At 50.7% G+C, this 24,544-nt stretch overlaps 1 protein-coding gene across 7 annotated transcripts; it reads left to right on the top strand.

Moving 5' to 3' along the window:
- Positions 1-13,634: 13,634 nt before the first annotated feature.
- On the top strand, positions 13,635-24,160 carry PRPH (peripherin). Of its 7 annotated transcripts, none has more exons than XM_082352463.1 (9): positions 13,666-14,335; positions 14,709-14,769; positions 14,937-15,032; positions 15,404-15,571; positions 15,673-15,798; positions 15,889-16,109; positions 16,213-16,262; positions 16,511-16,590; positions 17,013-17,342. In XM_082352463.1, exons 1-9 carry the CDS (start codon positions 13,686-13,688, stop codon positions 17,094-17,096), a joined length of 1,536 nt encoding a protein of 511 aa, XP_082208589.1. In that variant the 5' UTR covers positions 13,666-13,685; the 3' UTR covers positions 17,097-17,342. The 7 variants fall into 7 exon arrangements, with proteins under 7 accessions (XP_082208588.1, XP_082208592.1, XP_082208593.1 ...); XM_082352464.1 differs by having other exon boundaries at positions 13,671-14,335; positions 16,842-17,342; XM_082352465.1 differs by having other exon boundaries at positions 13,671-14,335; positions 16,845-17,342.
- Positions 24,161-24,544: the final 384 nt, after the last annotated feature.

Here is a 24,544-nt window from a genome sequence, read left to right on the forward strand (position 1 = left end):
TACCTGAAAGGTCCATTCTCTGAACCCACATGTACCAAGCTGGTGCCCTGAAATGGGATTCAGGCCTTGCCGATTATCATCCCTCAGCCTTCAGAACAGCCTGGTGGAAACTAAAGAGCCTGAAGCCACTGGGCCGGTCACCCCTGGCCAGTAGCGAGCCCCTCCAATGACCTCTGTAAGTCTTACAGGTGAATTATCTTCTGCCAAGATGTGAAAAGGGTTGGAAACCTTTAAGCAGCCTCTACGGTGTGGCAGGGAAAGAAGGTGAAAGAAGAGTTTAGCTGAGAAAAAATATTCCGGTAGAACAGAGCCTGAAGAATTGAAAGAGCAAAGTGCCAGAGATTGGGGAGGGATCTGTCCTTGCAGTGATGATTTCTCCCTCCTGTGCTGGCGAGAGAGTGAATAGAAGTTAGCCTGCAGCAAGAACAAACATACCCCAAGGTCTAGGTCACTGCTTTGTGGATGACAATCATCTGATCTGCCCTTGAGCACAAATGGAAAGTCTGGGCTCAGAACTGCAGCCATTGCTGAGGCCACTGAGGCTTGATGGGGATAAATGGAGAAAGCCTAAGAGGGTGCAGCTCCAAGACTGGCTAGGGCCCCAGATTCTGGCTGTGCAGCTTATACGCTGCCCTCACCTGACCTGATCCGTGGAGCAATCTGCTTCCACCCCACGGAGGCTGCCCACCCTGGGAGAGGCCAGTGGGCACCCCAGCAGAGCTGTGGTTCAAGTTGGGGTGAGGAGGAGGAGAGAATAGCTGCGAGGACCAGTGTGCTGGCTGGTCTACCTGTCATCCCAAGTGTTTGGGAGACAGCTGGCAGATGTCTCTGCTCCAGTAGGAATCTGTCAAACAGCCCGCTCTCAGGCCAGAGGTGGCCAGATGGGGTAGAGCTTAAAGAGAGCCTGTCTTCAGGCCTCTGACTTCTGGAAGGTGTGTGGCAGCCCTGCCTGGGGTTGTGGGAGGGAGGGGAGGAGGCTCTGTCAGGGTGGCAGGAAGACCCTTTCACGTCTTGGGTGTTTCATGATCTTCACAGCACCCGTGAGGTGATGTCATCACACCCCTTTCCACAGCTGAGGAAATCAAACCTTGGAGCGATTAAGCATCTAGCTTAAGGCTACAGAGCAAGTGGCCGAACTGAACTCTGAGCCCAGAACTCTGCCTCCAAAGCAGCACTCCACTCTGCCGAGCAGCCTCCGAGCACACGGAGGGGAAGTCGTCACCGTGCCTGGCAGCCTGTCCAGTTCTCAGGGAGAAGGGACACGGAGGCCAGCCCTTGTGTGGACCTCTAGGTGGAACAGCTGTTGGAGAAAGGAGATCTCTGCTATTGTCAGATCGCCTCCCAGGAGCCCCATTCCTGGGACCGGGTGGCAGCACACTGATCCAGAGGGGCAAAGTCAGCTGGTCGCCACTGTCCAGGCTGCAGCTTCCTAGTGAGGGGGCCTTTATTTCAGGCCTCCTTCTGATCTCAGGGGATCAATTCTCAGATCGTAGAGATACGGAGTCTGTCCTTGGTGGATAGCTGCTACCACCTGGCTGGACTCGTGCAGACAGGACAGCTCTCACCTGAAGCATGGCTCCCCTAAGCACTGGGGCCAGGATGGTCAGCTCCTGCCAACCAAGGTCACAAGGTGAAGCTGGCAGAGATGACCCAGGCAGATGGCTCCTGCAGCCCACTGCCACAGTATCTGTCTGGCAGTCACAGGGCAGCAGAAGGTGAAGGGAAAATACACCCAGTGTGTTAGGGTGGGGAAGGTTCCCATCTTCAGTCCCGTGGAGAAAGTCCCCTTTGCTGACATCTTACTAGCCTGTCACTGCCCCATTCATTGCAAGAGATTGGTGTCTCTGAGTTTGTCAGCCCTGACCAGGTTCTGGAAAAACTGTTATTTCCTCCTCTGATGGTCCCTCTGATTCTGCAGCAGGAGAAAACTATTCAGCAGCAGAGTCTTACAGAACTAGAGACATGTCTTCTTTAGTCATCATACAGGAAATGCTTTTGAACACTGGTCTCCCCACCAGAAGACTTCTTTTTCTCTCTCTTATAAAAAAGAGAACAGAATATAAAGCATTCCTGATTACGTGAGAATTTTGTTTACATTCACAAATTAGTTTAATTCATTGGGGAGGTGGGTATAAGTACAATCTCATTGTTGTCACACTTCACCCCCTTCCCCCACTCCACTCTCTTCTTATTAAGTATTTCATTTGGCTCACTGGAGATGTCTAGCCCAACAGTAAACTAATACTGAAATGTCTTTGACAAAGGCAATCATGTCCAATTATACTATTATAACAATTATTGCAGTTTTTAAGTTTAATTCATTCATTATTTTTGAAGAACCTGTTTGGTGCAAGTCACTGTGCTGGGTTCTATAGGGAATATATTTAGCTTTTTTGTCCCCATCAGTTTTTAGAGACAGATCGCATAGGCACAATCCTAATTCAAGGCAGTATATGCCGCATGTCAGAAGAGGTGGGCAATTGTGGCAGCCATTATCGCATATCTACCCCAAAGCCATTCCCAGCCGGTGATTTTATTTGCCAACACACCCTCTGGGCCTCTCCACCACCAGGGCAAATCTTGGTCTAAGCTCAGCAAGGTAATTCCAGTTCTCTTGCCTGGGACTGGTTAAGGAAGCAGCAGGTGATGCAATTATGCAAATGAGAGGGACGGTAAAGTCTTCTGGATGGGGGTTGATGGGAAGATATTCTTGGAAGAATTTCCTTGCTCTTAAAAAGGAACACAGCGGGGCTTCCCTGATGGGACAGTGGTTAAGAATCCGCCTGCCAATGTAGGGGTCACTGGTTAGAGCCCTGGTCCGGGAAGATCCCACATGCCGTGGAGCAACAGAGCTTGTGTGCCACAACTACTGAGCCTGAGCTCTAGAGCCCGTGAGCCACAACTACTGAAGCCCGCGTGCCTAGAGCCCGTGCTCCGCAACAAGAGAAGCCACCGCAATGAGAAGCCCGCGCACCACAGCGAAGAGTAGCCCCCGCTCGTGGCAGCTAGAGAAAGCCCGCGAGCAGCAATGAGGACCCAACGCAGCCAAAAATAAATAAATAAATAAATTTATTTTTTTAAAAAAAGGAACACAGGGGGCACTTCCCTGGTAGTCCAGTGGGTAAGACTTCTTGCTCCCAATACAGGGGGCCTGCCTTTGATCCCTGCCGCAACTAAAAGATCCCGTGTGCAGCAACTAAGACCCAGTGCAGCCTAAATAAATAAATATCTTAGAGTTAAAAAAAAAAAAAAGTAGCCTGCTTATATTAAAAAAAAAAAAGAAACACAGGGAAAGGATTTTCTCTTTTGAACCTTTGACATTATTTTGTGAGCACATGATACTTGAAGTTGCCACAGTTATCTTGTGACCACAACTGCACAGATATGAGGGCAAAAGCTAACATTCCCAGCCTAACAGAACAGAAAGATGCAAAGAACCTGGGTCCTGGATAGGATGTTGAGCCCCTCAATAACTAGTCCTGAAACTTCTCTCCCTCTGGATTTTTCATCATGTGAGATAATAATCCTTTTATTGTTGGGTCATTTTGAGTTGGGTCTTCTATTGCTTCCTGCCAAAAGTATTCTAACTAATATAAAAGCCTCATGCAATAGTTCATAGAAGCGTTTAGTGAAATAATAAAAATATTAAGACTCTTTTAAAATTGTATAATCCCCTTTCCAGTGCAAACACTGGCCTGGGAGAGTAAAGATTCCACGCCTCCCTTCCTTTCTTTGGTTTTTGGCCTTCCTCTGTCTGCAGTGCCTGGTCAACCAAACTGATCTGCTGCTTCCTTTCAGTCTTTCCAGGAGTCTTGGATGGACTTAAGCCACAGATTAAAAGCACACAGAAAACGTCTGCAGGCCTGAAAAACCTTCTTCCCTTTTACATGCAGCGGTGAATGGAGCCATAGCCTGATCTGTGGATCAGAAGACATAGATACCTTCTGATACAGAAGACCAAGGAGGCCCACTCTGGAAGAACCAGCCAGAAGGAGCTCAGCCCCGGGGCAGTCCCAAATCTTCCAGAGCCTAAGGAGCTTTGAGCTGCCCTTGTAGACAAGGGGGTGGCACTGGGGGACTCTTGGGAGAGGGACCAGGCCAGGTTCTGGGGGCTCCAGGGTATGAACAGGGGTCATTTGACCAGTTATTCTCTTGTGTGGGGGGCCCTTGGGTCCTTGAGAGGAAAAAGCCTGAGCGGCTTTTTCTCCTTCTCTGGCCCATTTGGTTTCTTTTACTCTCCCCCACTGCTCCCCTCTCTCCCCACCCTCATCTTCTCCCTCCACTTCCATTTCTCCCTTCCCTCTCTCACTCATCTCCTCCTTCCCCATCCTCATTTCCTCCATCACCTCCTTCCCCTCCGGCCAGGTGCCAACACAACAGTGTGTGGCGGAGAGAATTCACCTGGAGAGTGAGACAACATCTAACAGATGCTGACAATTGGCCCTCAATGGCTGGGAGATCCACAGGCTCTGAAAGCTCTGAAAGCTCGGGCCCAGCCAGACCCAGCTGTCAGATGAGCACCTGTGCGGCCTGCAGGCAGAGGGCAGACAGGGCCGTTTGTAGGGCATCAGACTCTTTGAACTTGTCTGTTCAGCTGCCACCTGACCTCTCCCTGCAGGAGGTGAGGGGAACGTAGATGGCAGAGTGTTACGATTGCAAAAAGGAGTCTCCTGGTGGCTGGTCTGAGGGGCAGGAGCCCTGTCCTGTCTCATCTCAGGCATGAGCATGCGCTCAAGAGATTCGTATCAGGCACAGTCTCTTATAAGAGACCTGCAGAATCAAGTGGAGACCAGGATGAGAAGCCCGGGTTCTATTCTAATAAGCGGTGTGACTAACTCAGCTGCTCCTTCTCGGTCACACTTACCCAGTAGCCAGACCACTGCCTTGCACCATAACGATATCGAGGACAATGGAACTAACCCACTAGAAGGAAGGTTGTGGACAATGTGACACTTCACCCCTAAATGCTCCTGCAGGCACCTCCTAAGAACAAGAACCTTCTCTTATACAACCGCATTCCCGTCCTCACACCTAAAAGCGGTAATAATCATTCCATAGCATATAATACACAAATTTCTCCAGTAGCCTTTTTCTTCTTCAAATCTAGGATCCAATTTAAGTTTGAACATTGAATTTAGTTGTTATATCTCTTAGTCTCTTGTCTAGAACAATCTCCCACTGTAGTGGGTTGACTGGAGGCCCCCTCCCAAAAAGATATGTCCATATCCCAGAACCAGTGAATATGACCTTATTTGGAAAAAGGGTCTTTGCAAGATGTAGTTAAGGACCTTGAGATCGTCCTGGGTTACCAGGGTCCCCAAATCCAGTGACAATTTCCTTATAGGAAGGAAAGAGAAGACATAGACACAGAAGAGGAGAAGGTCATGTGAAGGCAGAGGCAGAGATTAGAACAATACAGCTGCAGCCAGGGATCTCCCGGAGCCACCAGAAGCTGGAAGAGGCAAGGAAGGATTCTCCCCTAGAGGCTTTGGGACTATGCCTTACCAATATCTTGATTTTGGACTTCCAGTCTCCAGAACTGTGAAAGAATAAATTTCTGTTGTTTTAAGCCACCACGTTTGCGGTAACTTCTTATGACATCCCTAGAAAACTAATACACTCACTTTTTAAAAAAATGGCTTTGACCTCTTAGAGCCTAGGAATCATCTGATAGAATGTCCCAAATCTGAAATTGTCTTCAGATTGACCCTTTAAAGTCATAAACCTGATCAAGTCATTCCTCTGCTTAAAACCCTCCAGTGGGGGCTTCCCTGGTGGCGCAGTGGTTAAGAATCCGCCTGCCAATGCAGGGGACACGGGTTCGAGCCCTGGTCCGGGAAGATCCCACATGCCGCGGAGCAACCAAGCCCATGCGCCGCAACTACTGAGCCTGCGCTCTAGAGCCCGCGAGCCACAACTACTGAGCCCATGCGCCACGACTACTGAAGCCTGCATGCCTAGAGCCCGTGCTCTGCAACAAGAGAAGCCACCGCGATGAGAAGCCTGCGCATTGCAACGAAGAGTAGTCCCCGCTCACCGCAACTAGAGAAAGTCCATGCACAGAAATGAAGACTCAACACAGCCAAAAACAAATAAATAAAATAAATTTATTAAAAATAAATAAATAAATAAAAATAAAATAAAACCCTTCAGTGGCTTTTCATTGCATTTAAAATCAGCTATAGGGACTTCCTTGGTGGTCCGTACTCCCAATGCAGGGGGTCCAGGTTCGATCCCTGGTCGGGCAACTAGATCCTGCACGCGTGCCGCAACTAAGAGTCCACATGCCACAACGAAGATCCCGAGTACCACAGCTAAGACCTGGTACAGCCTAGATAAATAAATAAATAAATAAATATTAAAAATAAATAAATACATTTATTTTAAAAATAAATTTAAAAAATAAGCTATAAACCCTTTCCTCTGATTTAGAAAGCCTGTGGTCTGACTCCTCCCCACTCCTCTCACGTCACCTTCCCTTCTCTCCTCCCAGCCATCTCACCCCAGCCTCACCTTTCTATAGTCCCGCAAACATGCCAAGCTCATCCCAGACTTATCCCTGCCCAGGTGACAACCAAATACAATTCTTTATCTTTGAGTCCTGGATCAGGCGAAAACAGCTATGAAGGACATTATTGGGATCATTGTAGGGTTAGGGAATATGAATATAAACTATATATTAGATAACACTGTTGTATCAATGTTAAGTTTCTTGGGGGGTTAATAGTACTGTGGTTGTATAGGAAAATGTCCTTATTCTTATGAGATGCATGCTGAAGTACTTAGGGGTAAGACATAATGTCTGGAAATTACTTTCAAAGGAACTGTGGCAAAATATTAACAACTGGTAATTGTTATACCCTGGGAAAAGATATATTGGTGTTGATAGCAATATTCTCTTTTTTAAAAATAAATTTATTTATTATTTATTTTTGGCTGCGTCGGGTCTTCGTTGCTGTGCGCGGGCTTTCGCTAGTTGCGATGAGTGGGGGCCCCTCTTCGTTGAGGTGCGTGGGCTTCTCATTGCGGTGGCTTCTCTTGTTGCAGAGCACGGGCTCTAGCGCACCGGCTTCAGTAGTTGTGTCACTCAGGCTCAGGAGTTGTGGCGCACGGGCTTAGTTGTCCCGTGGCATGTGGGATCTTCCCGGACCAGGGCTCGAACCCGTGTCCCCTGCATTGGCAGGCAGATTCTTAACCACTGCACCACCAGGGAAGTCCCAATATTCTCTTGACTTTTCTCTGGGTTTGAAAATCAAAATAAAATGTCAGGGGGGAGGGGGAAATGGACAATTTAAAGAAAAAATCAATCCAGGTATGCTCAGATTTTTTTTTTAAGATTTTTTTTTGATGTGGACCATTTTTAAAGTCTTTATTGAATTTGTTACAATATTGCTTCTGTTTTATGTTTTGGTTTTTTGGCAGCGAGGCATGTGGGATCTTAGCTCCCCGACCAGGGATCAAACCAGTACCCCCCTGCATCAGAAGGCAAAATCTTAACCACCGCCAGGGACGTCCCTGCTCAAATTTTCATGTGCATTAATAATCACCTAGGAAGTTTGTTAAAATGCAGAATTCTAGGGATTCAGAAGATCTAGGTGGAGCACTGAAATCTGCTTTTTAATGGGCCCCCAGGTGATTCTGAGTCAGGTCTCTAGGCCACACCATGAGGAGGAAGGTTCACTTAGCATCCTGTGGCCATAAGCTGCTCTCCTGTTCTCCAGTTGACCGGTAGCTGTTTGGAAGGGTCAGGCAGGCAGATGGATGGAGATGCAATTTTACAGTGAGGGCAGGACAGGAGATTGTGGACAGAGTAGAGGATAAGGGGGGAGTTGAGGACAGACTTTGCCTCCTTCCCTGGCTTTGGGCTTCTGGGGGTGCAGAGGAGGTTCCTAGAGCCCAGGGGAAGAATGAAATCAGGGCTCAGAAGTCCTAATACCAGTGCTGCTATTCTATTTTACACACTCTTGGATAATTCTCCTCTTTATTTTATTTATTTATTTATTTTAAAGAATAGGGAAGTGCTTCTTTTTTTAAAACTATTTATTTATTTGGCTGTGTCGGGTCTTTGTTCCAGCATCCAGGATCTTTAAAATTTATTTATTTTATTATTTATTTATTTTTGGCAGTGTTGGGTTTTCGTTGCTGCGTGTGGGCTTTCTCTAGTTGCGGTGAGCGGGGGCCACTCCTCATTGTGATGCGCAGGCCTCTCATTGCGGTGGCCTCTCTCATTGCGGAGCACGGGCTCCAGGTGCGCGGGCTTCAGTAGTTGTAGCGCATGGGCTCAGTAGTTGCGGCTCACAGGCTCCAGAGCGCAGGCTCAGTAGTTGCGGCGCACGGGCGCAGCTGCTCCGCGGCATGTGGGATCTTCCCGGGCCAGGGCTCGAACCCGTGTCCCCTGCATTGGCAGGCGGATTCTTAACCACTGCGCCACCAGGGAAGTCCCAGGATCTTTAGTTGCGGCATGCGGGCTCTTAGTTGCGGCATGCACGATCTATTTCCCTGACCAGGGGTCGAACATGGGCCCCCTGCATCAGGAGCGTGGAGTCTTAACCACTGGACCACCAGGGAAGTCCCCTCATCTTTAAAAAGGAGGTCATAATAAATAGTTTTGGAGCATCCCCCAAATTCCAATGTTCCTGAGCCTTGAGTGTTAAACTCAATAAACGTGCATGGATTCAGACTGCAGACATGTCATTCTAGCATCTGGCCAGAAGGTGGCAGCAACACACCTCTCTATTTTCCTGACACGACAACCACGGGAAAAATTTTTTCAGGTGCCTCTGGGTTCTCTTCAGTTTAACCAACAGCTGTTTGACTTAGGTCCTGTGCTAGACACCACAGACACAAAAGTGAATAAGATCGGATGGCTGCCCTCAAATATCATATTGTCAGGGAGCAGGAGAGTCAGACATATAAACAGATTACTAGTTTACTAGCTGTGTGACGTTGGGCAAGTTGCCTAACCTCTCTGTGCCTCAGTTTCTCCAACTGTAAAATGGGAATAGTAGTAGTACCTATGTCATAGGGTTATTGTGAGGATTAAAAATGATAACACGTGTAAAATGCTTAGCATAGTGCTTGGCACATAGGAAATGTTAGCTATTGCTATATTATACAGTGAGAGAAGTGATGAGATGGAGAAGATACCCAGGGTGCTCCCTAACATGGATGAGTGGAGCCCCCAAATGGAGATAATGGGGAAAGGATTCCACGCCAGTGGAGCCACTCTGTCAATAGGGACCCTGCAGCCAGACCAGCCTGGGAGAGCCCACCTCGAATGGAGCTGGACTCCTTCTGGCTGGGGCTCATCTGGGATCCTGCAGGCCCAGAACACAGAACACCAGCAGGCTCTGACCAACCAGGACGTGTCTTCCTGGAGAGGAAGCCGTAATTTGCTCACTGCGCAACCTCAGACAGGCAACTTTGTCCCTCTGAGCCTCAGTTCCTACCCAAGTGATGGGAAAGGGGATCACAGGACCTGAGGGACGGTGCCAAGTTCCACATCTGAGACGCTGTGGAGAGTTAGCTGTAAAGTCAGCCAGTTCAGGGGCAGCAGGGACCTGGAGCTAGGTATGCAAAGAGGAAGCAACAGGAAGGCAAAGAGATCTTGGGGAGGACATTGGAATTTCCCCAGGATGTGGAGTGGAGGTTGAGCCAATCCTAGACCTCAAGGGGCAGGGAGATGCCAGCTAACCCTTAGGTACAAGTAATTAGGGTTATGTCATTGATTCTGTGTGTCTGTTTCCTCTCTGTCACATGGGAGGGGAAGAAGGCAATCAACAGTGTTGAGCACCTACTGTGAGCCTCACAACATGCTAATCGCTTTATGCATAATACCTCATTTAGATCTCATGACACCTCTGGAAGGAAGGTATCATCATTCCTATTTTACAGATGAAGAAACTGAAGCTCAGAGAGGATATGTAACTTGCCCAGGGTCACACAGCTAGTAAGTGCCCAGTCTGATGGCCTGATCTCTTCTCCCATGACCTTTCCCACCATTCCACCTTAGCCGCTCACTCCCTTAGAAACACCCTGGGAATACTTTTTTTTTTTTTAATTTATTTAATTTATTATTTTTGGCTGTGTTGGGTACTCGTTGCTGCACATGGGCTTTCTCTAGCGGCGGCGAGCGGGGGCTACTCTTCGTTGCTGTGCTCAGGCTTCTCATTTCGGTGGCTTCTCTTGTGGCGGAGCACGGGCTCTAGAGCGCAGGCTCAGTAGTTGTGGAGCACGGGCTTAGTTGCTCTGCGGCATGTGGGATCTTCCCGGACCAGGGCTCGAACCCGTGTCCTCTGCATTGACAGGCGGATTCTTAACAACTGCACCACCAGGGAAGCCCCACCCTGGGAATCTTATCCATAAATACCCCAGCTCCAGAATCACGAATTCATGCACCCTGCTCTCTGAAAACAACTTCCTACCCTCTCAGTGCCTCTTTCAGTTCCTTGTACTGTGACTGTTTGTTCTTTGGCCTTGCCTGGAAGTCCAGCTATGGACCTCTTTACTCTCCCAATACCCCACCCTCTCTTGTCTACACACCCCTCCTCATCCAGCTTTGAGTCCATGGCCTGTCATTTAGCAGCTCTCTTGCCAGTAACCTAAACTTCATTGCTTACCTGCCTTGCAAACCTCTGAATACAATGGTTATTTCTCTTTGAGCCTTCGCCAGAGCAGCCAAGGACAGCAGAAGGAGGAGGGGTAGTAATAACGCTGGCTAATACTTATATAGCATGTGTTATGTGCCAAGCACTAAGTGCTTCACATACTGGAACTCAATTACTCCTCCAGCACTATGGGCTAGGTACTATTATTATCATCCCCAATGATGGACAAAGAAAATGGAGCGAATAGAGGTTAAATCACTCAACCAAACTCAAAGCATACAGCTAATTAAGTTGAGGAGCCATGATCAAACCCATGCAGTCAGTCTGTCCAGAGTCCATGTCTTGATCAGTATACTATTTGCCCGGTGCACTGAGGCCACCCTTCCCTCCTTCCATCAGCCAGGAAGTACTGGGCTCCTGCCACCCTGGTCCATCACTGCTCTTAGTGGGGACAATCCAAAGGAAGTCCAGATCCTTCTTCACTGTACTTGGGGGCTGACAATTTGTAATAGTAGTAGTAATAAAATTAGTTTAAGTTTTCAGCTTTTATTATGTGTGTCCTAAGTATTTTACATGTATTTATTTAACCCTCCCAACAACACTATGAGGTGGAAACTACAATTTTCCCCCTTTTGCTGGAGCACATGAGAGGACATAGTAATGAGACTACATTTGTACAACAGAGCGTTGGAATCAGATGGGAAGCTTGGTAGTTGGATGCCAGAGCCCTGGCTCTTAACCGGGACCCTTTCCTACTTTTCTTCCGGCCACAAGACCTCCCAAGCCCAGCTCTTTCTGAGGACGGGGGAGGAGTCTTCTCTGCATTGCCAGCAGGCCTGGTTCCCAAACCCAGGCCAGACCCTGGCCTTGCAGCTCCCAGAGCCCTGCCGAGGTGGTCCTGGTTCCCTCTACTCTGAGGCTTCTGGGTGGTGAGCTGGGAGCTTAAGCAGGGGAGAGGATGGGAACCCCACAGGTAACTGCCCGGGGCCAGCCCTAGAGGCCTCTACTCTGAAAGGCCCAGGTCTGCCAGCAGTTTCCTATAAAGATAAAGCCTGAGCTCGTCCTCCCCAGGCCTTACCTGTCCCTTTGCGTGAAGTACCAGCTCAGACTCCCAGTCTGTACCCGGAGGACAGCCGGCAGGGCAGGGCAGGGCCTAGGCTGGAGTGGATGGGGCTTCAATGGCAGCTGGGGCTCAGAGCCCAGGGCTGCAGCAGAAAGCACCTAGGCTTCCCCAGTCCCCTCCTCACACCTATCAAGCCCCCTACCCTAACCCAGGCAGGACCTTCCCCTCCCCACTTCCAAGAGTTAGTGGCGACCCGCCCTGGTTTATCCATCCCACCCCTCTCTCCCATCCTCCCTCTTCCCATTCCCCTGGCAACCAAACCAGATTCATCAAGGAGAAGGACCTGGCAGCTGTTCAGGGAGAGACTAATAGCCCAGAAGGAAGGAGGGGCCTGGAGAGGAGAGGAAGGCAAAGGCAGTAGGGATGTGAGCGTGAGGGCGTTGGCCCATCTCAGAGGACACACAAAGGCGGGGCGGCTCCTCTGCCCTGCAGTGCTGAGGGGATGGCCAGCCAGGGAGCCGCCCTCCTCATCCCCTCAGCCAGAGGTGCAGTCCGGAGTCCCAGACCTGTTTCCCCAGATGCCCAGCTCTTGTCCTCAGGGCCAATCCTACGCGGACCTGTCCTTACTGGAGAGCCCCGGAGTCCCCAGCGGTGGCAGCCCCTTAGCTCCTGGCAAGCCCAACAGGCCTCAGCACCTCGACTCCTGCAGACCATCAAGCTGCCTCTGTCCACTCCTGGGCAGCCTGTGCCTGCGTTCTGGAAGCCGTTTGACATGCAAAGGCCAGACATCAGCCTCCCTGCTAACTCTGGGGTGGGGGAGGGTATGAAGGGCCCTGTGGTTGGGTGTGTCTAATGTGTGTGCACATAGGTACACGGTGCTATTACGCATATGCATCTGTGTGTGTGCACAGGCTTGTGGCTCTGTTCTGGGCCTTGTTCTCCTCGTTCAGTCCCTGAGCCGCTGGGGATGGGCACTTTCTCTTTCCCCTTCTCTTCCCATCCAGCCCCGCTGATCGCTGGGTACCTGCAGCTCCTCAGTACTGGAAACCGGTTCCTGCCAGTGTGTCTATCTCTCAGCCTTGGCAGCAGCTGCTCCCCTTCAGCCCCCTCCCCTTCCTACTTCAGGAATCGCCCCGGTTCCTGTGAGGCCGTGACTGAGCAGCGGTGGCTGGGGGAAGGGAGAATCCAGTAAAGCCAGACAGCACACGCTAGCTCACACAGTGCAGCCTCTGGCATGGCACAGACCCTCCCAAGTGGGACCCAGAGCTGGGCCTAGTCACCCTCAGCCCCCTCTGATGTGCCCACCTTGTTGGGGCCTGGGGTAGATTTGGGATCTGTGTCTTTAAGGCTGAGACATCAGCAGGCAACCTCCTGGCCAAGTGTCCAGGGGAGGGGGAGGGGAAGAAGCAAGTCCATTAGCAGCAGGGCTGGCGCCAGGCAGCAACCCTTCACAGAGCCCTGGGGATTACAGGGAGAGCAGCCCTTCCTCACCCACCTCAGCTGCCGCTGCACTCCTGTCCCCCAGATCTCCCTGGGTGTGGTGACAGAGGGGGCAGCTGACAGCATGTGAAAGCAGAGCCTAGCCTTCAGGGGCCATGTGGAGGCACAGCCTCTGGGGCCTAAGCCAGGCCAATTCTCCCTGCACCTGGGCTACCTCCTCCCTGCCCATGTGTCAGAAGCCTGCCCTTTAACCTTCAGTCCACGTAGCCCCCAGCTTTTACCAGCTCTTTCAGGCAGGGACCCCAGTTCCAGTGAGGCCCTCCCACCCTAGGCTCCAGCTCCGGATGCTTGCTGGAACGCACTGACCCCCCCCAACACCCCGACCCCCCCGCTCCCGCCTGCCTGTGGCCTGTGGTAGCCATCCCTGTTTCCTTCCCCACCAGCAACTGGGGGAATCAAGTAGGCAGGGCGCCGGCAACCAGGGAGGGAGGGCGCGGCGCTCCCGCTGCACCGCAGGGGTGGGGCGTCCCCCTCCCCACATAGCCCCACAGTCAGGCCAGTGGGAGGAGCAGCCCATGCCCCCACGAGCCCGCAGGGCTATAAAGCCGCCTCGCAGCGGTTTGCGGCTCCTTCCCAGCGCCCGGACAAGCTCTGCCAGCGGTGACTGCCCATCCTCGGCCGCCATGAGCCACCCGTCGGGCCTCCGGTCCGGCGTCAGTTCCACCTACTACCGCCGCGCCTTCGGGCCACCGCCCTCGCTGTCCCCGGGGGCCTTCTCCTACTCTTCCAGCTCCCGCTTCTCGAGCAGCCGCCTGCTGGGCTCGGCGTCCCCCGGCTCCTCCGTGCGCCTGGGCAGCTTCCGCAGTCCCCGGGCGGGCGCGGGCGCCCTCCTGCGCCTGCCCTCGGAGCGCCTCGACTTCTCCATGGCCGAGGCCCTCAACCAGGAGTTCCTGGCCACGCGCAGCAACGAGAAGCAGGAGCTGCAGGAGCTCAACGACCGCTTCGCCAACTTCATCGAGAAGGTGCGCTTCCTGGAGCAGCAGAACGCGGCCTTGCGCGGGGAGCTGAGCCAGGCCCGGGGCCAGGAGCCGGCGCGCACCGACCAGCTGTGCCAGCAGGAGCTGCGCGAGCTGCGGAGGGAGCTAGAGCTGCTGGGCCGCGAGCGCGACCGGGTGCAGGTGGAGCGCGACGGGCTGGCGGAGGACCTGGCGGCGCTCAAGCAGAGGTCAGGGGACAGGGCCGGGGCTGGGCGACGGCCGTCGAGACGGCCGCCAGAGGGAGTGGCCCACCTTATCCACCTGGGCGTGTGCAGACAGCATCCTCGCCAGCGGGCAACACCCCCAACCCCTCCTCTACCACTTTGCTGAGTCTCTGGGGAGGGGAGGAAGGGGGAGTTACTATGTCTCCCCAGTGTATAAAAGGGCCGCATCTCAGCTCCCAGCAGGTTAAAGGGAAAATGGGGCAAGTCCATCAGGCAGCCTGAAGACCCCTCCTCAGAGTCCTGGGCAGTAGCAGCCTCTGACCCAGATCCTGGGGGTCGCGGTCTTAAGGCTGGGCGGTGACCCCGGAGCTCAGCTTCTGCACACTCCTCCCACCAGGTTGGAGGAGGAGACTCGCAAGCGCGAGGATGCGGAGCACAGCCTCGTGCTTTTCCGTAAGGTGAGCTCGGTCTCCCCATTCCTACCCCCGGCCTGGGTATCCAGGGTGGCATCTGTGGGCAAAGGGAGGCGACCAGAAGCCTCCAGAGGCAGACAGGGAGGGCCAGGCTCTTCGTCGACCTAAGCAACCCCTCCCTGCTCTCGAACCCCCACTGCCACCCCGTGAAGGACGTGGACGACGCCACCCTGTCCCGCCTGGAGCTAGAGCGCAAGATTGAGTCTCTGATGGATGAGATTGAGTTCCTCAAGAAGCTGCACGAGGAGGTGGGTGGACCCGGGTGTCAGGAGGTTGGGGGTGGTCTCGTTGGAGCTGGAGTACAAGCTCTGGAAGAGACTGGCGAGTGGACCTGAGGAAGAGAAGTGAGATTCGTAGGGTAGACGCAGGCTCTCAATCCCCTCTACAGGTGGTTTGACTCACACCCCTGCGCCGCCTGGTGGCAAGCAGCGGAGCTGCACCCCCGTAACCTGGCCAGAGGCTTAGTACGGGCGTGGCGCGGGCCGTGCAGTACCAGGCGCGCTGCACTCTCTGGCGCCCCCTCCTGTTCATTCAAGTGTTTCTTCTCTTTTCTGTGCACCAACCGCGCGGCCCGCGTGGGATCTGTGCGATGAACTCGGCCTCTCGCCCTGGGCGGCAGGAGCTGAGAGACCTGCAGATGAGCGTGGAGAGCCAGCAGGTGCAGCAGGTCGAGGTGGAGGCGACCGTGAAGCCCGAGCTGACGGCGGCGCTGAGGGACATCCGTGCCCAGTACGAGAGCATCGCGGCGAAGAACCTGCAGGAAGCAGAAGAGTGGTACAAGTCCAAGGTGCGAGGGCACGGGAGGGTTTGGGAGGACCTGGAAGAGTGGGGAGCTGGGGACAGGGCGCATCTGGTCCACTCACGTCCGGATTTCCCCCCTGGCCGCAGTACGCGGACCTGTCCGACGCCGCCAACCGGAACCACGAGGCCCTGCGCCAGGCCAAGCAGGAGATGAACGAGTCGCGACGCCAGATCCAGAGCCTGACGTGCGAGGTGGACGGGCTTCGCGGCACGGTGAGTACCAGGCTGCGCGCCCCCGCCCAGGGGGTGGAGGATGAAGGCTGCTCCCCCCATTGACGCCCCCCCTTCACCCCCAACCCCCAGAACGAGGCGCTGCTCAGACAGCTGCGGGAGCTGGAGGAGCAGTTTGCCCTGGAAGCTGGCGGGTACCAGGCGGGCACCGCACGGCTCGAGGAGGAGCTGCGGCAGCTAAAGGAGGAGATGGCGCGACACCTGCGGGAGTACCAGGAGCTCCTCAACGTCAAGATGGCCCTGGACATCGAGATCGCCACCTACCGGAAGCTACTTGAGGGCGAGGAGAGCCGGTGAGGGGCGGGTCGGATAGGGTGTGGTCAGGACTGGGCGGGGGAGGAGTGGGGGGGAGGCCAGCGGCTCAGCGGAGTAGCTGACCGAGTGCTTCGCCCCCAGGATCTCCGTGCCAGTCCATTCCTTTGCATCCTTAAGTATAAAGACGACTGGTGAGTCTTTCACGTCTGACTTCCAACTGTCTGTCCCCTTGTCCATTTCTGCCCTGGCTGGACTCTTACTATGGCTCTGCTCAAGGACTGATTCTCTCCGTGAACTTCTGAGTCCTGGTCTACACTCGCCTTCGCTCCTCAGGATCTGCCCCTCCCCACCCCTCCCTCACCTCCCAGACGGAGTGAGGGCTTAAAAGAAGAGAAATCCCAAGCCTCCTCCCTTCCACCTCTCATCTTGCTTTTTCCAGTGCCTGAGGTGGAGCCTCCCCAGGAGAGCCACAGCCGGAAGATGGTTCTGATCAAGACCATTGAGACCCGGAATGGGGAGGTGAGATGGGTCACTTGAGCGTAGGACCTCATCATTTCTCATAGTATTTCTGAGGCCCAGCCTGGCTGCAGGTAATCTTAGGGTGTTTGTGGGTTAGTGATTCTTGGGGTGGGAGTGAGACAGGGAGATGGAGGTGGATGGTCAGACTGGAGCCTCAACTTATGCCAGGGAGGGGGGACACCATGCCACAAAGGAGCTGGAAGGAGGGTGGTGCTGAATGGTTTGTGCCCCTCACGTGCCTCGGCCCCCAGCAGGTGGTGACAGAGTCTCACAAGGAGCAGCGCAGTGAGCTGGACAAGTCTTCTACTCACAGCTACTGAACTTGTTGGTCCAGAGCTCCCTGACCCTGCCCTAGGCCTCTAAGCCCCCATCCTAACACCAGTCCCGAATTCGTCTCCTCCCCCTCTGCATGTGTCCACCAGATGGCTCCAGTCACCCCTTCCCTGGCCGTGGCCAAACCCTACCCAGCACCACAGCGGGGCCTCTCCATGCCCACAGAGACATGATCCATATGTTTCTCGTTTCTTATCTTGGTAAGAGTCTATATGTTCCCCCATTGCTTGTCCTGGTAAGAGTCTATATGTTCCCCCATTGCTTGTCCTGGTAAGAGTCTATATGTTCCCCCATTTCTTGTCCTGGTAAGAGGCTGACCATCCCCAGGATGAGTCTACTCCTGCCACGACCCCAAGATTAGTGGGTGGGTCAGGGTCTGAGTTTCACTTTTAAATCAAATAAAACTGCTATCAAGGGAACCCTCTCCAGTGGTGATCATTTTGTAATGTATAAAAATATGGAATCACTATGTTATACACCTGAAACTAATATAATATTGTAAGTGAATTATACTTCGATTTAAAAAAGATCATAGAATAGTAAATGGGGGCGGGGTGGGGTGGGGCGGGGCGGGGCGGGGGGGACCCTCCCTAGTGCACTTGTGTCTGTGTCATGGGAGCGTCAATGCAAAGGAGGCTCAGCAGTATTTCCCCCCTGCCTCAGGTCATTTCTCTTCTGACTCCCACTATCTCGGCATCTATGACTCCTGTCTACCCTTCTGGTTTTCCTCCTACCTCTCTGTCCAATCCTTCTCAACTTCTGTGCCCCATCTGCAGCCCCAAATGTCCGAAGCAGAGCCCCTCACCTCACTTTCCGCCTTCTGCAGTCATGTTCTTCCTTCTGGATTCCCTGCCCTAAGATGAAGCACCACTAGAACTTCTGTGGCCCAAATTAGAACTCACCTCATCTTATACTCCTTTCTTTTCTTCACCTACCCCCAATTCTGTTAATTCTACTTCATAACTCTTTCAAGGCTGTCTGGTTCTCCCCGTCTCCACTCCCACCACCCTAGTCCAGGCCACCATCACCTCTTTTTTTAAAAAAATTTTATTTATTTTTGGCTGTGTTGGGTCTTCGTTGCTGCGTGCAGGCTTTCTCTAGTTGCGGCAAGCAGGGGCTATTCTTTGTTGCGGTGCACGGGCTTCTCATTGTGGTGGCTTCTCTTGTTGTGGAGCACGGGCTCTAGGCACGTGGGCTTCAGTAGTTGTGGCACACGGGCTCAGTAGTTGTGGCTTGTGGGCTCTAGAGTGAGGCTCAGTAATTGTGGTGCACAGGCTTAGTTGCTCTGTGGCATGTGGGATCTTCCCGGACCAGGGCTCGAACCCGTGTCCCCTGCATTGGCGGGCGGATTCTTAACCACTGCGCCACCAAGGAAGTCCCGCCACCGTCATCTCTTGCCTGGGTTACATTGTCTGCCTCAGTGGTCTTTTCCCCTGGCCTGGCCCTGCCACCCACCTAAACCTTTTCAGCACACTTAGCCAGCAGATCAGATTCTGCTACCACCACCCCTCCCCTTGCTTGAAAATGTCTATTTCCATGCTGTCCTCCAACTCCATTCCATCCTACCCTTGCCTTGAAGTCAAAATTTACTTCTGAATTTAGAATGATCTTCTTCACTCAATTATAGTGCTAAGTGCAGGGAGTAAGCCAGAGTCCCTGCTCTCAAGGAGCTCACAGTCTGGGTGGGGGACATAGACAAATAAGCATACAATTCCAACCTCCTGACGAGTGATGTGATTGGGATAAGGAGATGGTGTTGTGGGAACATGAAGAAGAGCACCTAACCCAGCCTTAGGGTAGAGATGGCCTCCCAAAGGAGGCACCATCACAATGAGCGCTGGAGAATGAACAGCAGTTATTCAGGTGAAGCAGGGAGAGGAGGAGGACTTTCTAGGTAGATACGTCAGCCAGAAGACAAGAGGGAGCATGTCTGGAAAGTGAAAGTAGTTCTATGTTGCTGGAATGAAGGCTAGAAAGGAAGAAATTGCATTGAGGTTGGAAAGATGCAACGAGGGCCAGGTCACTGAGGGCCTTATATGACATATTAAGGCACTTAGAGTTTATTCTAAGGAAAAGGGAAAGAAAAGGTTTTAATGGGTGAAATATTCAGATCTGCGTCTTAGAAAGGTCACTCTGGCTGTGGTGTGCAGACACAGTTGGAAGGAGATGGAGGACCAGTTCAGAGACTGTTGCAGTGAAACATGCAAGAGACGGTGGTGGGCAAAGAAGTGGATGGATTTGAGAACTATTCGGGGGGTAGAATCTGCAGTTCCTAAGTTGGGATTGTCAGTGTGAGGGAAAGGGAAATAGCAAAGATTACCCAAGGTTTTGAGTTGAATAACCAGGCACATGGTGGGACTTTTCACGGAAACAGGGAAGATTGGTGTAGGGGGACGAGGGGGCCCAAGACAACAAAGTCAGTTTTAGACTTACTGAGTGTGAGATGCTGTGGAACAGCCAGGGGGAAGGGCTGGCAGGCATTTGGGTCCACAGGTCTGGAGTTCAGGTGTGATGGAATATTTTGAGATGCTGAACCTATCAGGATGCTTTCTGCTACAAGTAACATACAACTTCATTTTTTTAAAAAAAGAAAGTAAACTACCTCATGTAACAAGGAGCCAGAGGTAGGTGGGCTCTGAAGTTGGTTGATTCAGCAGCTCAATAATATCACGGACCCAGGCTCTGTCCATGGTTCTGCTCAGCCTTCATCCTTGGAGGGAAGTTTCATCCTCGGGATGGTTCTCATTGTCTGAAGGTGGGTGCCGGTAGCTACTGCGTGATGCTTCTGTCTTCATATTCAGTGGAAGAAAGAGAAACCCCTCCTCCCAAGTATGAGATATAAATCCTTTCCTTCAGACTGTCTGGCAAGGATCATTGGTGTGTCCGCTCCTGGAGCAGTAACAGTCATCAGGGGAAAGCCACTCACTGACTTGGGCTAATTGTCTGGTATGGAATGGACATTGGGGACCAACCACAATGTCCACTGCAAATATTAGTCAAGCTTCCCACCATTTTCACCCTCCACCCCTTGCCTTCTCTCCTTTTCATTCAATAGCATTTTTTATCTCAGAGGAGAAATATCACTGAAGAAAAGCAGACAAAAGCTTTGGAGTTTCAAATATTTAGATTTTCAAGTGAGCAAAATTTCCCGTTTGGAAACTTTCACATCAGAGCCTGTGGCCTATGATTTGTACTGGATAGAAGGAAGAGTTTGAGCTGGGTTTCTCAGGTGTCCCACATGAGAAAAAAATGAAACCACTCAAGAACAGTGTATTAAGTGAGAAAAGAGAAGTGCCTTGCTTGGGGAGACTCGTAGGGGAGCAGAGGAAGTGAATCTTGAGAATTAACTGGCAGAGAGGTAGGAGGCCTCAGGAAGCCAGGGCAAGAGAGAGCTTTCCAGAGGGGGTGGCTAGCTGCATCAGAGGATGCTGGGAACCCAGGTTAAGTAACAAGTGGGAAATGTGGGATTTATCAGCAAGGAAGATGTTAGACCTCAGTGAGGGCAGCTTCAGGGCAGGGTAGGGTCAGAGACAAAACATGGTCAACTGAAGAGCGAATGAGAGATGGGGAAGTGGAGAGCAGACCACTCTCATGAGATGTTTGATTGTTAAAAGAAAAGAAAGAGCCAGAGCCAAGAAAGATCTGTGTTTGAGAAGTGAAATTTTGAAGAAAGGAGAGACTGCACCAATCGTTTTCAAGCTGCGGGTCATGAAACATTGTAATAAAAAATTATTGGGTCAAGACAAACATTTTAAAATAAAAGGAATAGAAAACTTTAGGGTATGGTGAAACTTTTATTTTCAGTGTATATACGTGTGTTCTGGGTTTTCATGTAAAATACATTTTTTTATCTTGGATTGCAGGGGGGGGGAAAATTGAAAAAGACCAGACTTGAACGAGTTTAAGTGCTAGGGAGAATTGAAAGAATCAATTTGTCACGGGTGGATCCAGCCACCTATTGAAATTATACAACCTCAGACGTGGCTGTGATTGAAGAGTTTTAGGAAAACTCAAAATCCAATTCTAATCAAGGGATCTGATGTTAACCTCAAGAAGACAGGGCTGGGATTTGATTGTGATTAAGAAAGCCTATACCGTATTGATTTTATTGTATTCTGCTTGTTGGAAGAGGGGAAGTAGTTTTCATGTCATCTGCAAGAAGGTCACCTCAAAAGTGAGGATGTGACCACATTTACTTAGCAGTTCCTAGAGTGAACCAGTTGTGGTGGGTATCCTGGACCCCAGGGAGGTGCCCACTGTTGTAGTGGAATAATTCCTCAGGGGGCATCTGCTGTGGGTGGAAAAGGGGGTTCAGTTATCTGAGTTGCGAAGAAGAGAGACTAAATGAATATCTCAAGCGAACGGGAGTTCATTGTGAAGTTACACGTGGAATAAGGGGGACAAGAATTGCAGCTGCCTGGGGTGGAGTGGGAGTCATTTCACAGGAACCCAGAGACACCTGTGTGACACGGGCTCTGCAGCCCCATCAGGCCTCACGGAGCATGCCAGGTGACGGGGAGCGCCCTCCACGGCAGGGGCACACGGCTCCCTGACCGGTGCTCCGACTGCTCCTGTCACAATAAGCAAATGACCTCACCCTCTGCCCTGGCTCTTGCTGACTCACAGTTTCTTCTTACTCGTGGCTTCAATCATCCTACGGCTTCCATGACCAGATAGCAATTGCGCACTGACTTCTGGAGCTTTCTTTGGCTCTGCTCTCACTTCCTATCACAGAAGATGCCCACTTTACCGGCCTCGACAGGTTCATCAACACTCTCCACGTCCTCTACGAGACACATGGACAGATACCCAAAGGCTGATGGGCTTTAGTCCCCTGTGCACTTCCGCCCCCACGGTTAATAAATGTTGTTCGGTGCCTACCAAATGTTGGTTGTATTTGTTCCTAAACCTTTGACACTTATACTCGTTATAGAATCCCAGTGTTGAAGCAAATATTTTTTTAACTAATGAAAGAATGTGAAAAGTACAATTTTAAGAATCTGCATTTAAATCTTTGATCTTCTACTTACTAGATGCATGACCTTGGAAAAGATACTGCACCTCTCTTTGCCTCTGTTTCTTCATCTGTAAAATGGAGACAACAATAGTAGCTAATTCCTAGGCTTATGAAGATTAAGTGAGATGATTCATGCATAGTTGGGTAGACTTGGCAATCTTGTAGGCAGGAGAATGAGGTGACATGGTTCAGAATATGGCCTCCTGAACTGCTTCCCTCAGCAGGGTAGTGTGGGACCCATCATGAATTGTAAACCAGGGATCACAGTTCTAGTTATCCTTCAACAGTGTAAGCATCAAAGGTGTTTTCTGTTTGAAGGGGACAGCTTGAGCGTGTGTTGCAGACTTTCCTCATAATGTATTGATGTCTTATTGCTGTTGTAACAAATTACCACAAACTCAGGGGCTTAAAATAACAAATTTATTATCTTACAGTGCTGGGGGTCAGAAGTCTAAAATGGGATGACAGATCTGTGTTCCTGCTGGAAGCTCTAGAGGAGCCTTTTCCAGCTTCTAAAGACTGACTGCCCGAGTTCCTTGTCCTGTGGCCCTCTTCCATGTTCAAAGCCAGCAATCACATCACTCTGATCTCTGCTTCAGTTAGCATATCTTCTCTGACTGATCCTCCTGCTTCCCTCTTACAACAATCCTTTGTATTACATTGATGTACCCAGATAATATAGGATAATCTTGCCATCTCACAATCTTTAATTTACCCACATCATCAGAGTCCTTTTTGTCATGTAATAAAACATTCACAGGTTCTGGGCATTGGGATGTGGACACCTCTTGGGGAGGGCATTATTATCTTTACCATAGTCTGCCCTCTGCCCTCCACAGATTCATGTTGGTCTCGCATACAAAATATATGTACCCCATTTCAAGGTTCCCGAAAGTCTCAGTTACAGGAGCAACTGAAGAGCAAAAATCTCATCTAGGTCTCATTGGCTCAAAAGTCCCAGGTTTCATCATTTGATCATCTAAATTAGTTATGGGTGAGGCTCTGGATATAACTGATCCTGGGTGGAAATTACTCTCCATCTGTGGACTTGTGAAACTAGAAAACAAGTTATTTGTTCCTAAAATACAATGGTGAGACAGGAATAGGATAACAGTTATAGACATTCCCACTCAAAAAGGAAGAAAATGGAAAGAAAAAAGTTTCTGAAGCAATGTCATACAGAGTGAAGTAAGTCAGAAAGAGAAAAACAAATATCGTATATTAATGCATATATGTGGAATCTAGAAAAATAGTACAGATGAACCGGTTTGCAAGGCAGAAATAGAGACACAGATGTAGAGAACAAACGTATGGACACCAAGGGGGGAAAGCGGGGGTGGGCGGGGGTGGTGGTGGGATGAATTGGGAGATTGGGATTGACATGTATACACTAACATGTATAAAATAGATAACTAGTAAGAACCTGCTGTATGAAAAACTAAACTAAAATAAAATTCAAAATGAAAAATCCAGCTGGGAAAACAATGTTAGGTTTCAAGGCCTGGGAATAATCCTTTCTGGTTCCTGGCTCCACCTTCTGGACTCACTGCCCTGCCCTTGGAGTCATCTTTCCTTTTCCATGTGTTTTCATCTGTTCGTTTCCTGGTTGTATAATTCTGGGAGTCTGACAGCTTTCTTTAATTTTGCTCTCTCTCTGTCCCTTTCACTACAAGCTGGCAGTGTCTCTGCTTGTAGGACATCCTTAAGAACTGTGTGTGTTTCCTGTGTATGTCTCTGGGATTTACTCCATTAGACAAGAGGATCTTTTATAAATCTTTTTGGATAATCCCATTTCTATGCTTGGTTTCTGCTCAGATGGCTAAGGAGGTCCACGAGTCGCAGGGCTAATCTCTCCAAATAGCCCTTTGTGTGATTGAATACTCTGACCTTTGATCCTTCCTAGGCACTAACAAAAGATTGCCCAGGTACATCCTTGGATTTCTCTTCAGAGCACACTTTCCTGACAGTGAATGACCTAATTTTAGCATCTTTTGCAATATGGGTAGGGTGAGAATTCCCAAATACCATGTTCTGATTCCTTTTCGCTTAACATTTCTTCCCTCAATTTATCTCTTTCCTTTCAGATTTTACTGTAAGCCACAAGAAACCAGACGCCACCTTCAAAACTTGGCAGCAAAGATAAATACCCAAGTTCATTGTTACAAATTCTGCTTTTCGCATAAATGTAAGACTCAATTCTGCTAAGCTTTCTCCTACTAAATAAAAAATATCCCCTCTCCTCTATTTTCCACAGCATGTTCCTCATTTTCTTCTGAGCCCTCAACACCAGCAGCACCTTTGACGTTCATATTTCTACCAACAGTCTCTTTGTGATGATTTACATATTCTCTAAGGTAGTATAGGTATTCTCCATCGTGCTCCTCGCTTCCTTCTGAGCTAAGAGAGTTAACATTCATATTTCTACTAACAGTCTGTTCAAGACAAGCTAGGTTCCCACCACCCCCGCCTTTTCTCCCCCAGGCACCGCGTGGCATCCCAGTTCCCTAACCAGGGATTGAACCCACACCCTCAGCAATGAAAGCACAGAGTCCCAACCACTGGACCACCAGGGAACTCCCCCCATTTTTAATAAATAGTTTATTT

Source organism: Balaenoptera borealis, assembly GCF_965194805.1.
Source record: "Balaenoptera borealis genome assembly, chromosome: 13".
Lineage (NCBI taxonomy): Eukaryota > Metazoa > Chordata > Mammalia > Artiodactyla > Balaenopteridae > Balaenoptera > Balaenoptera borealis.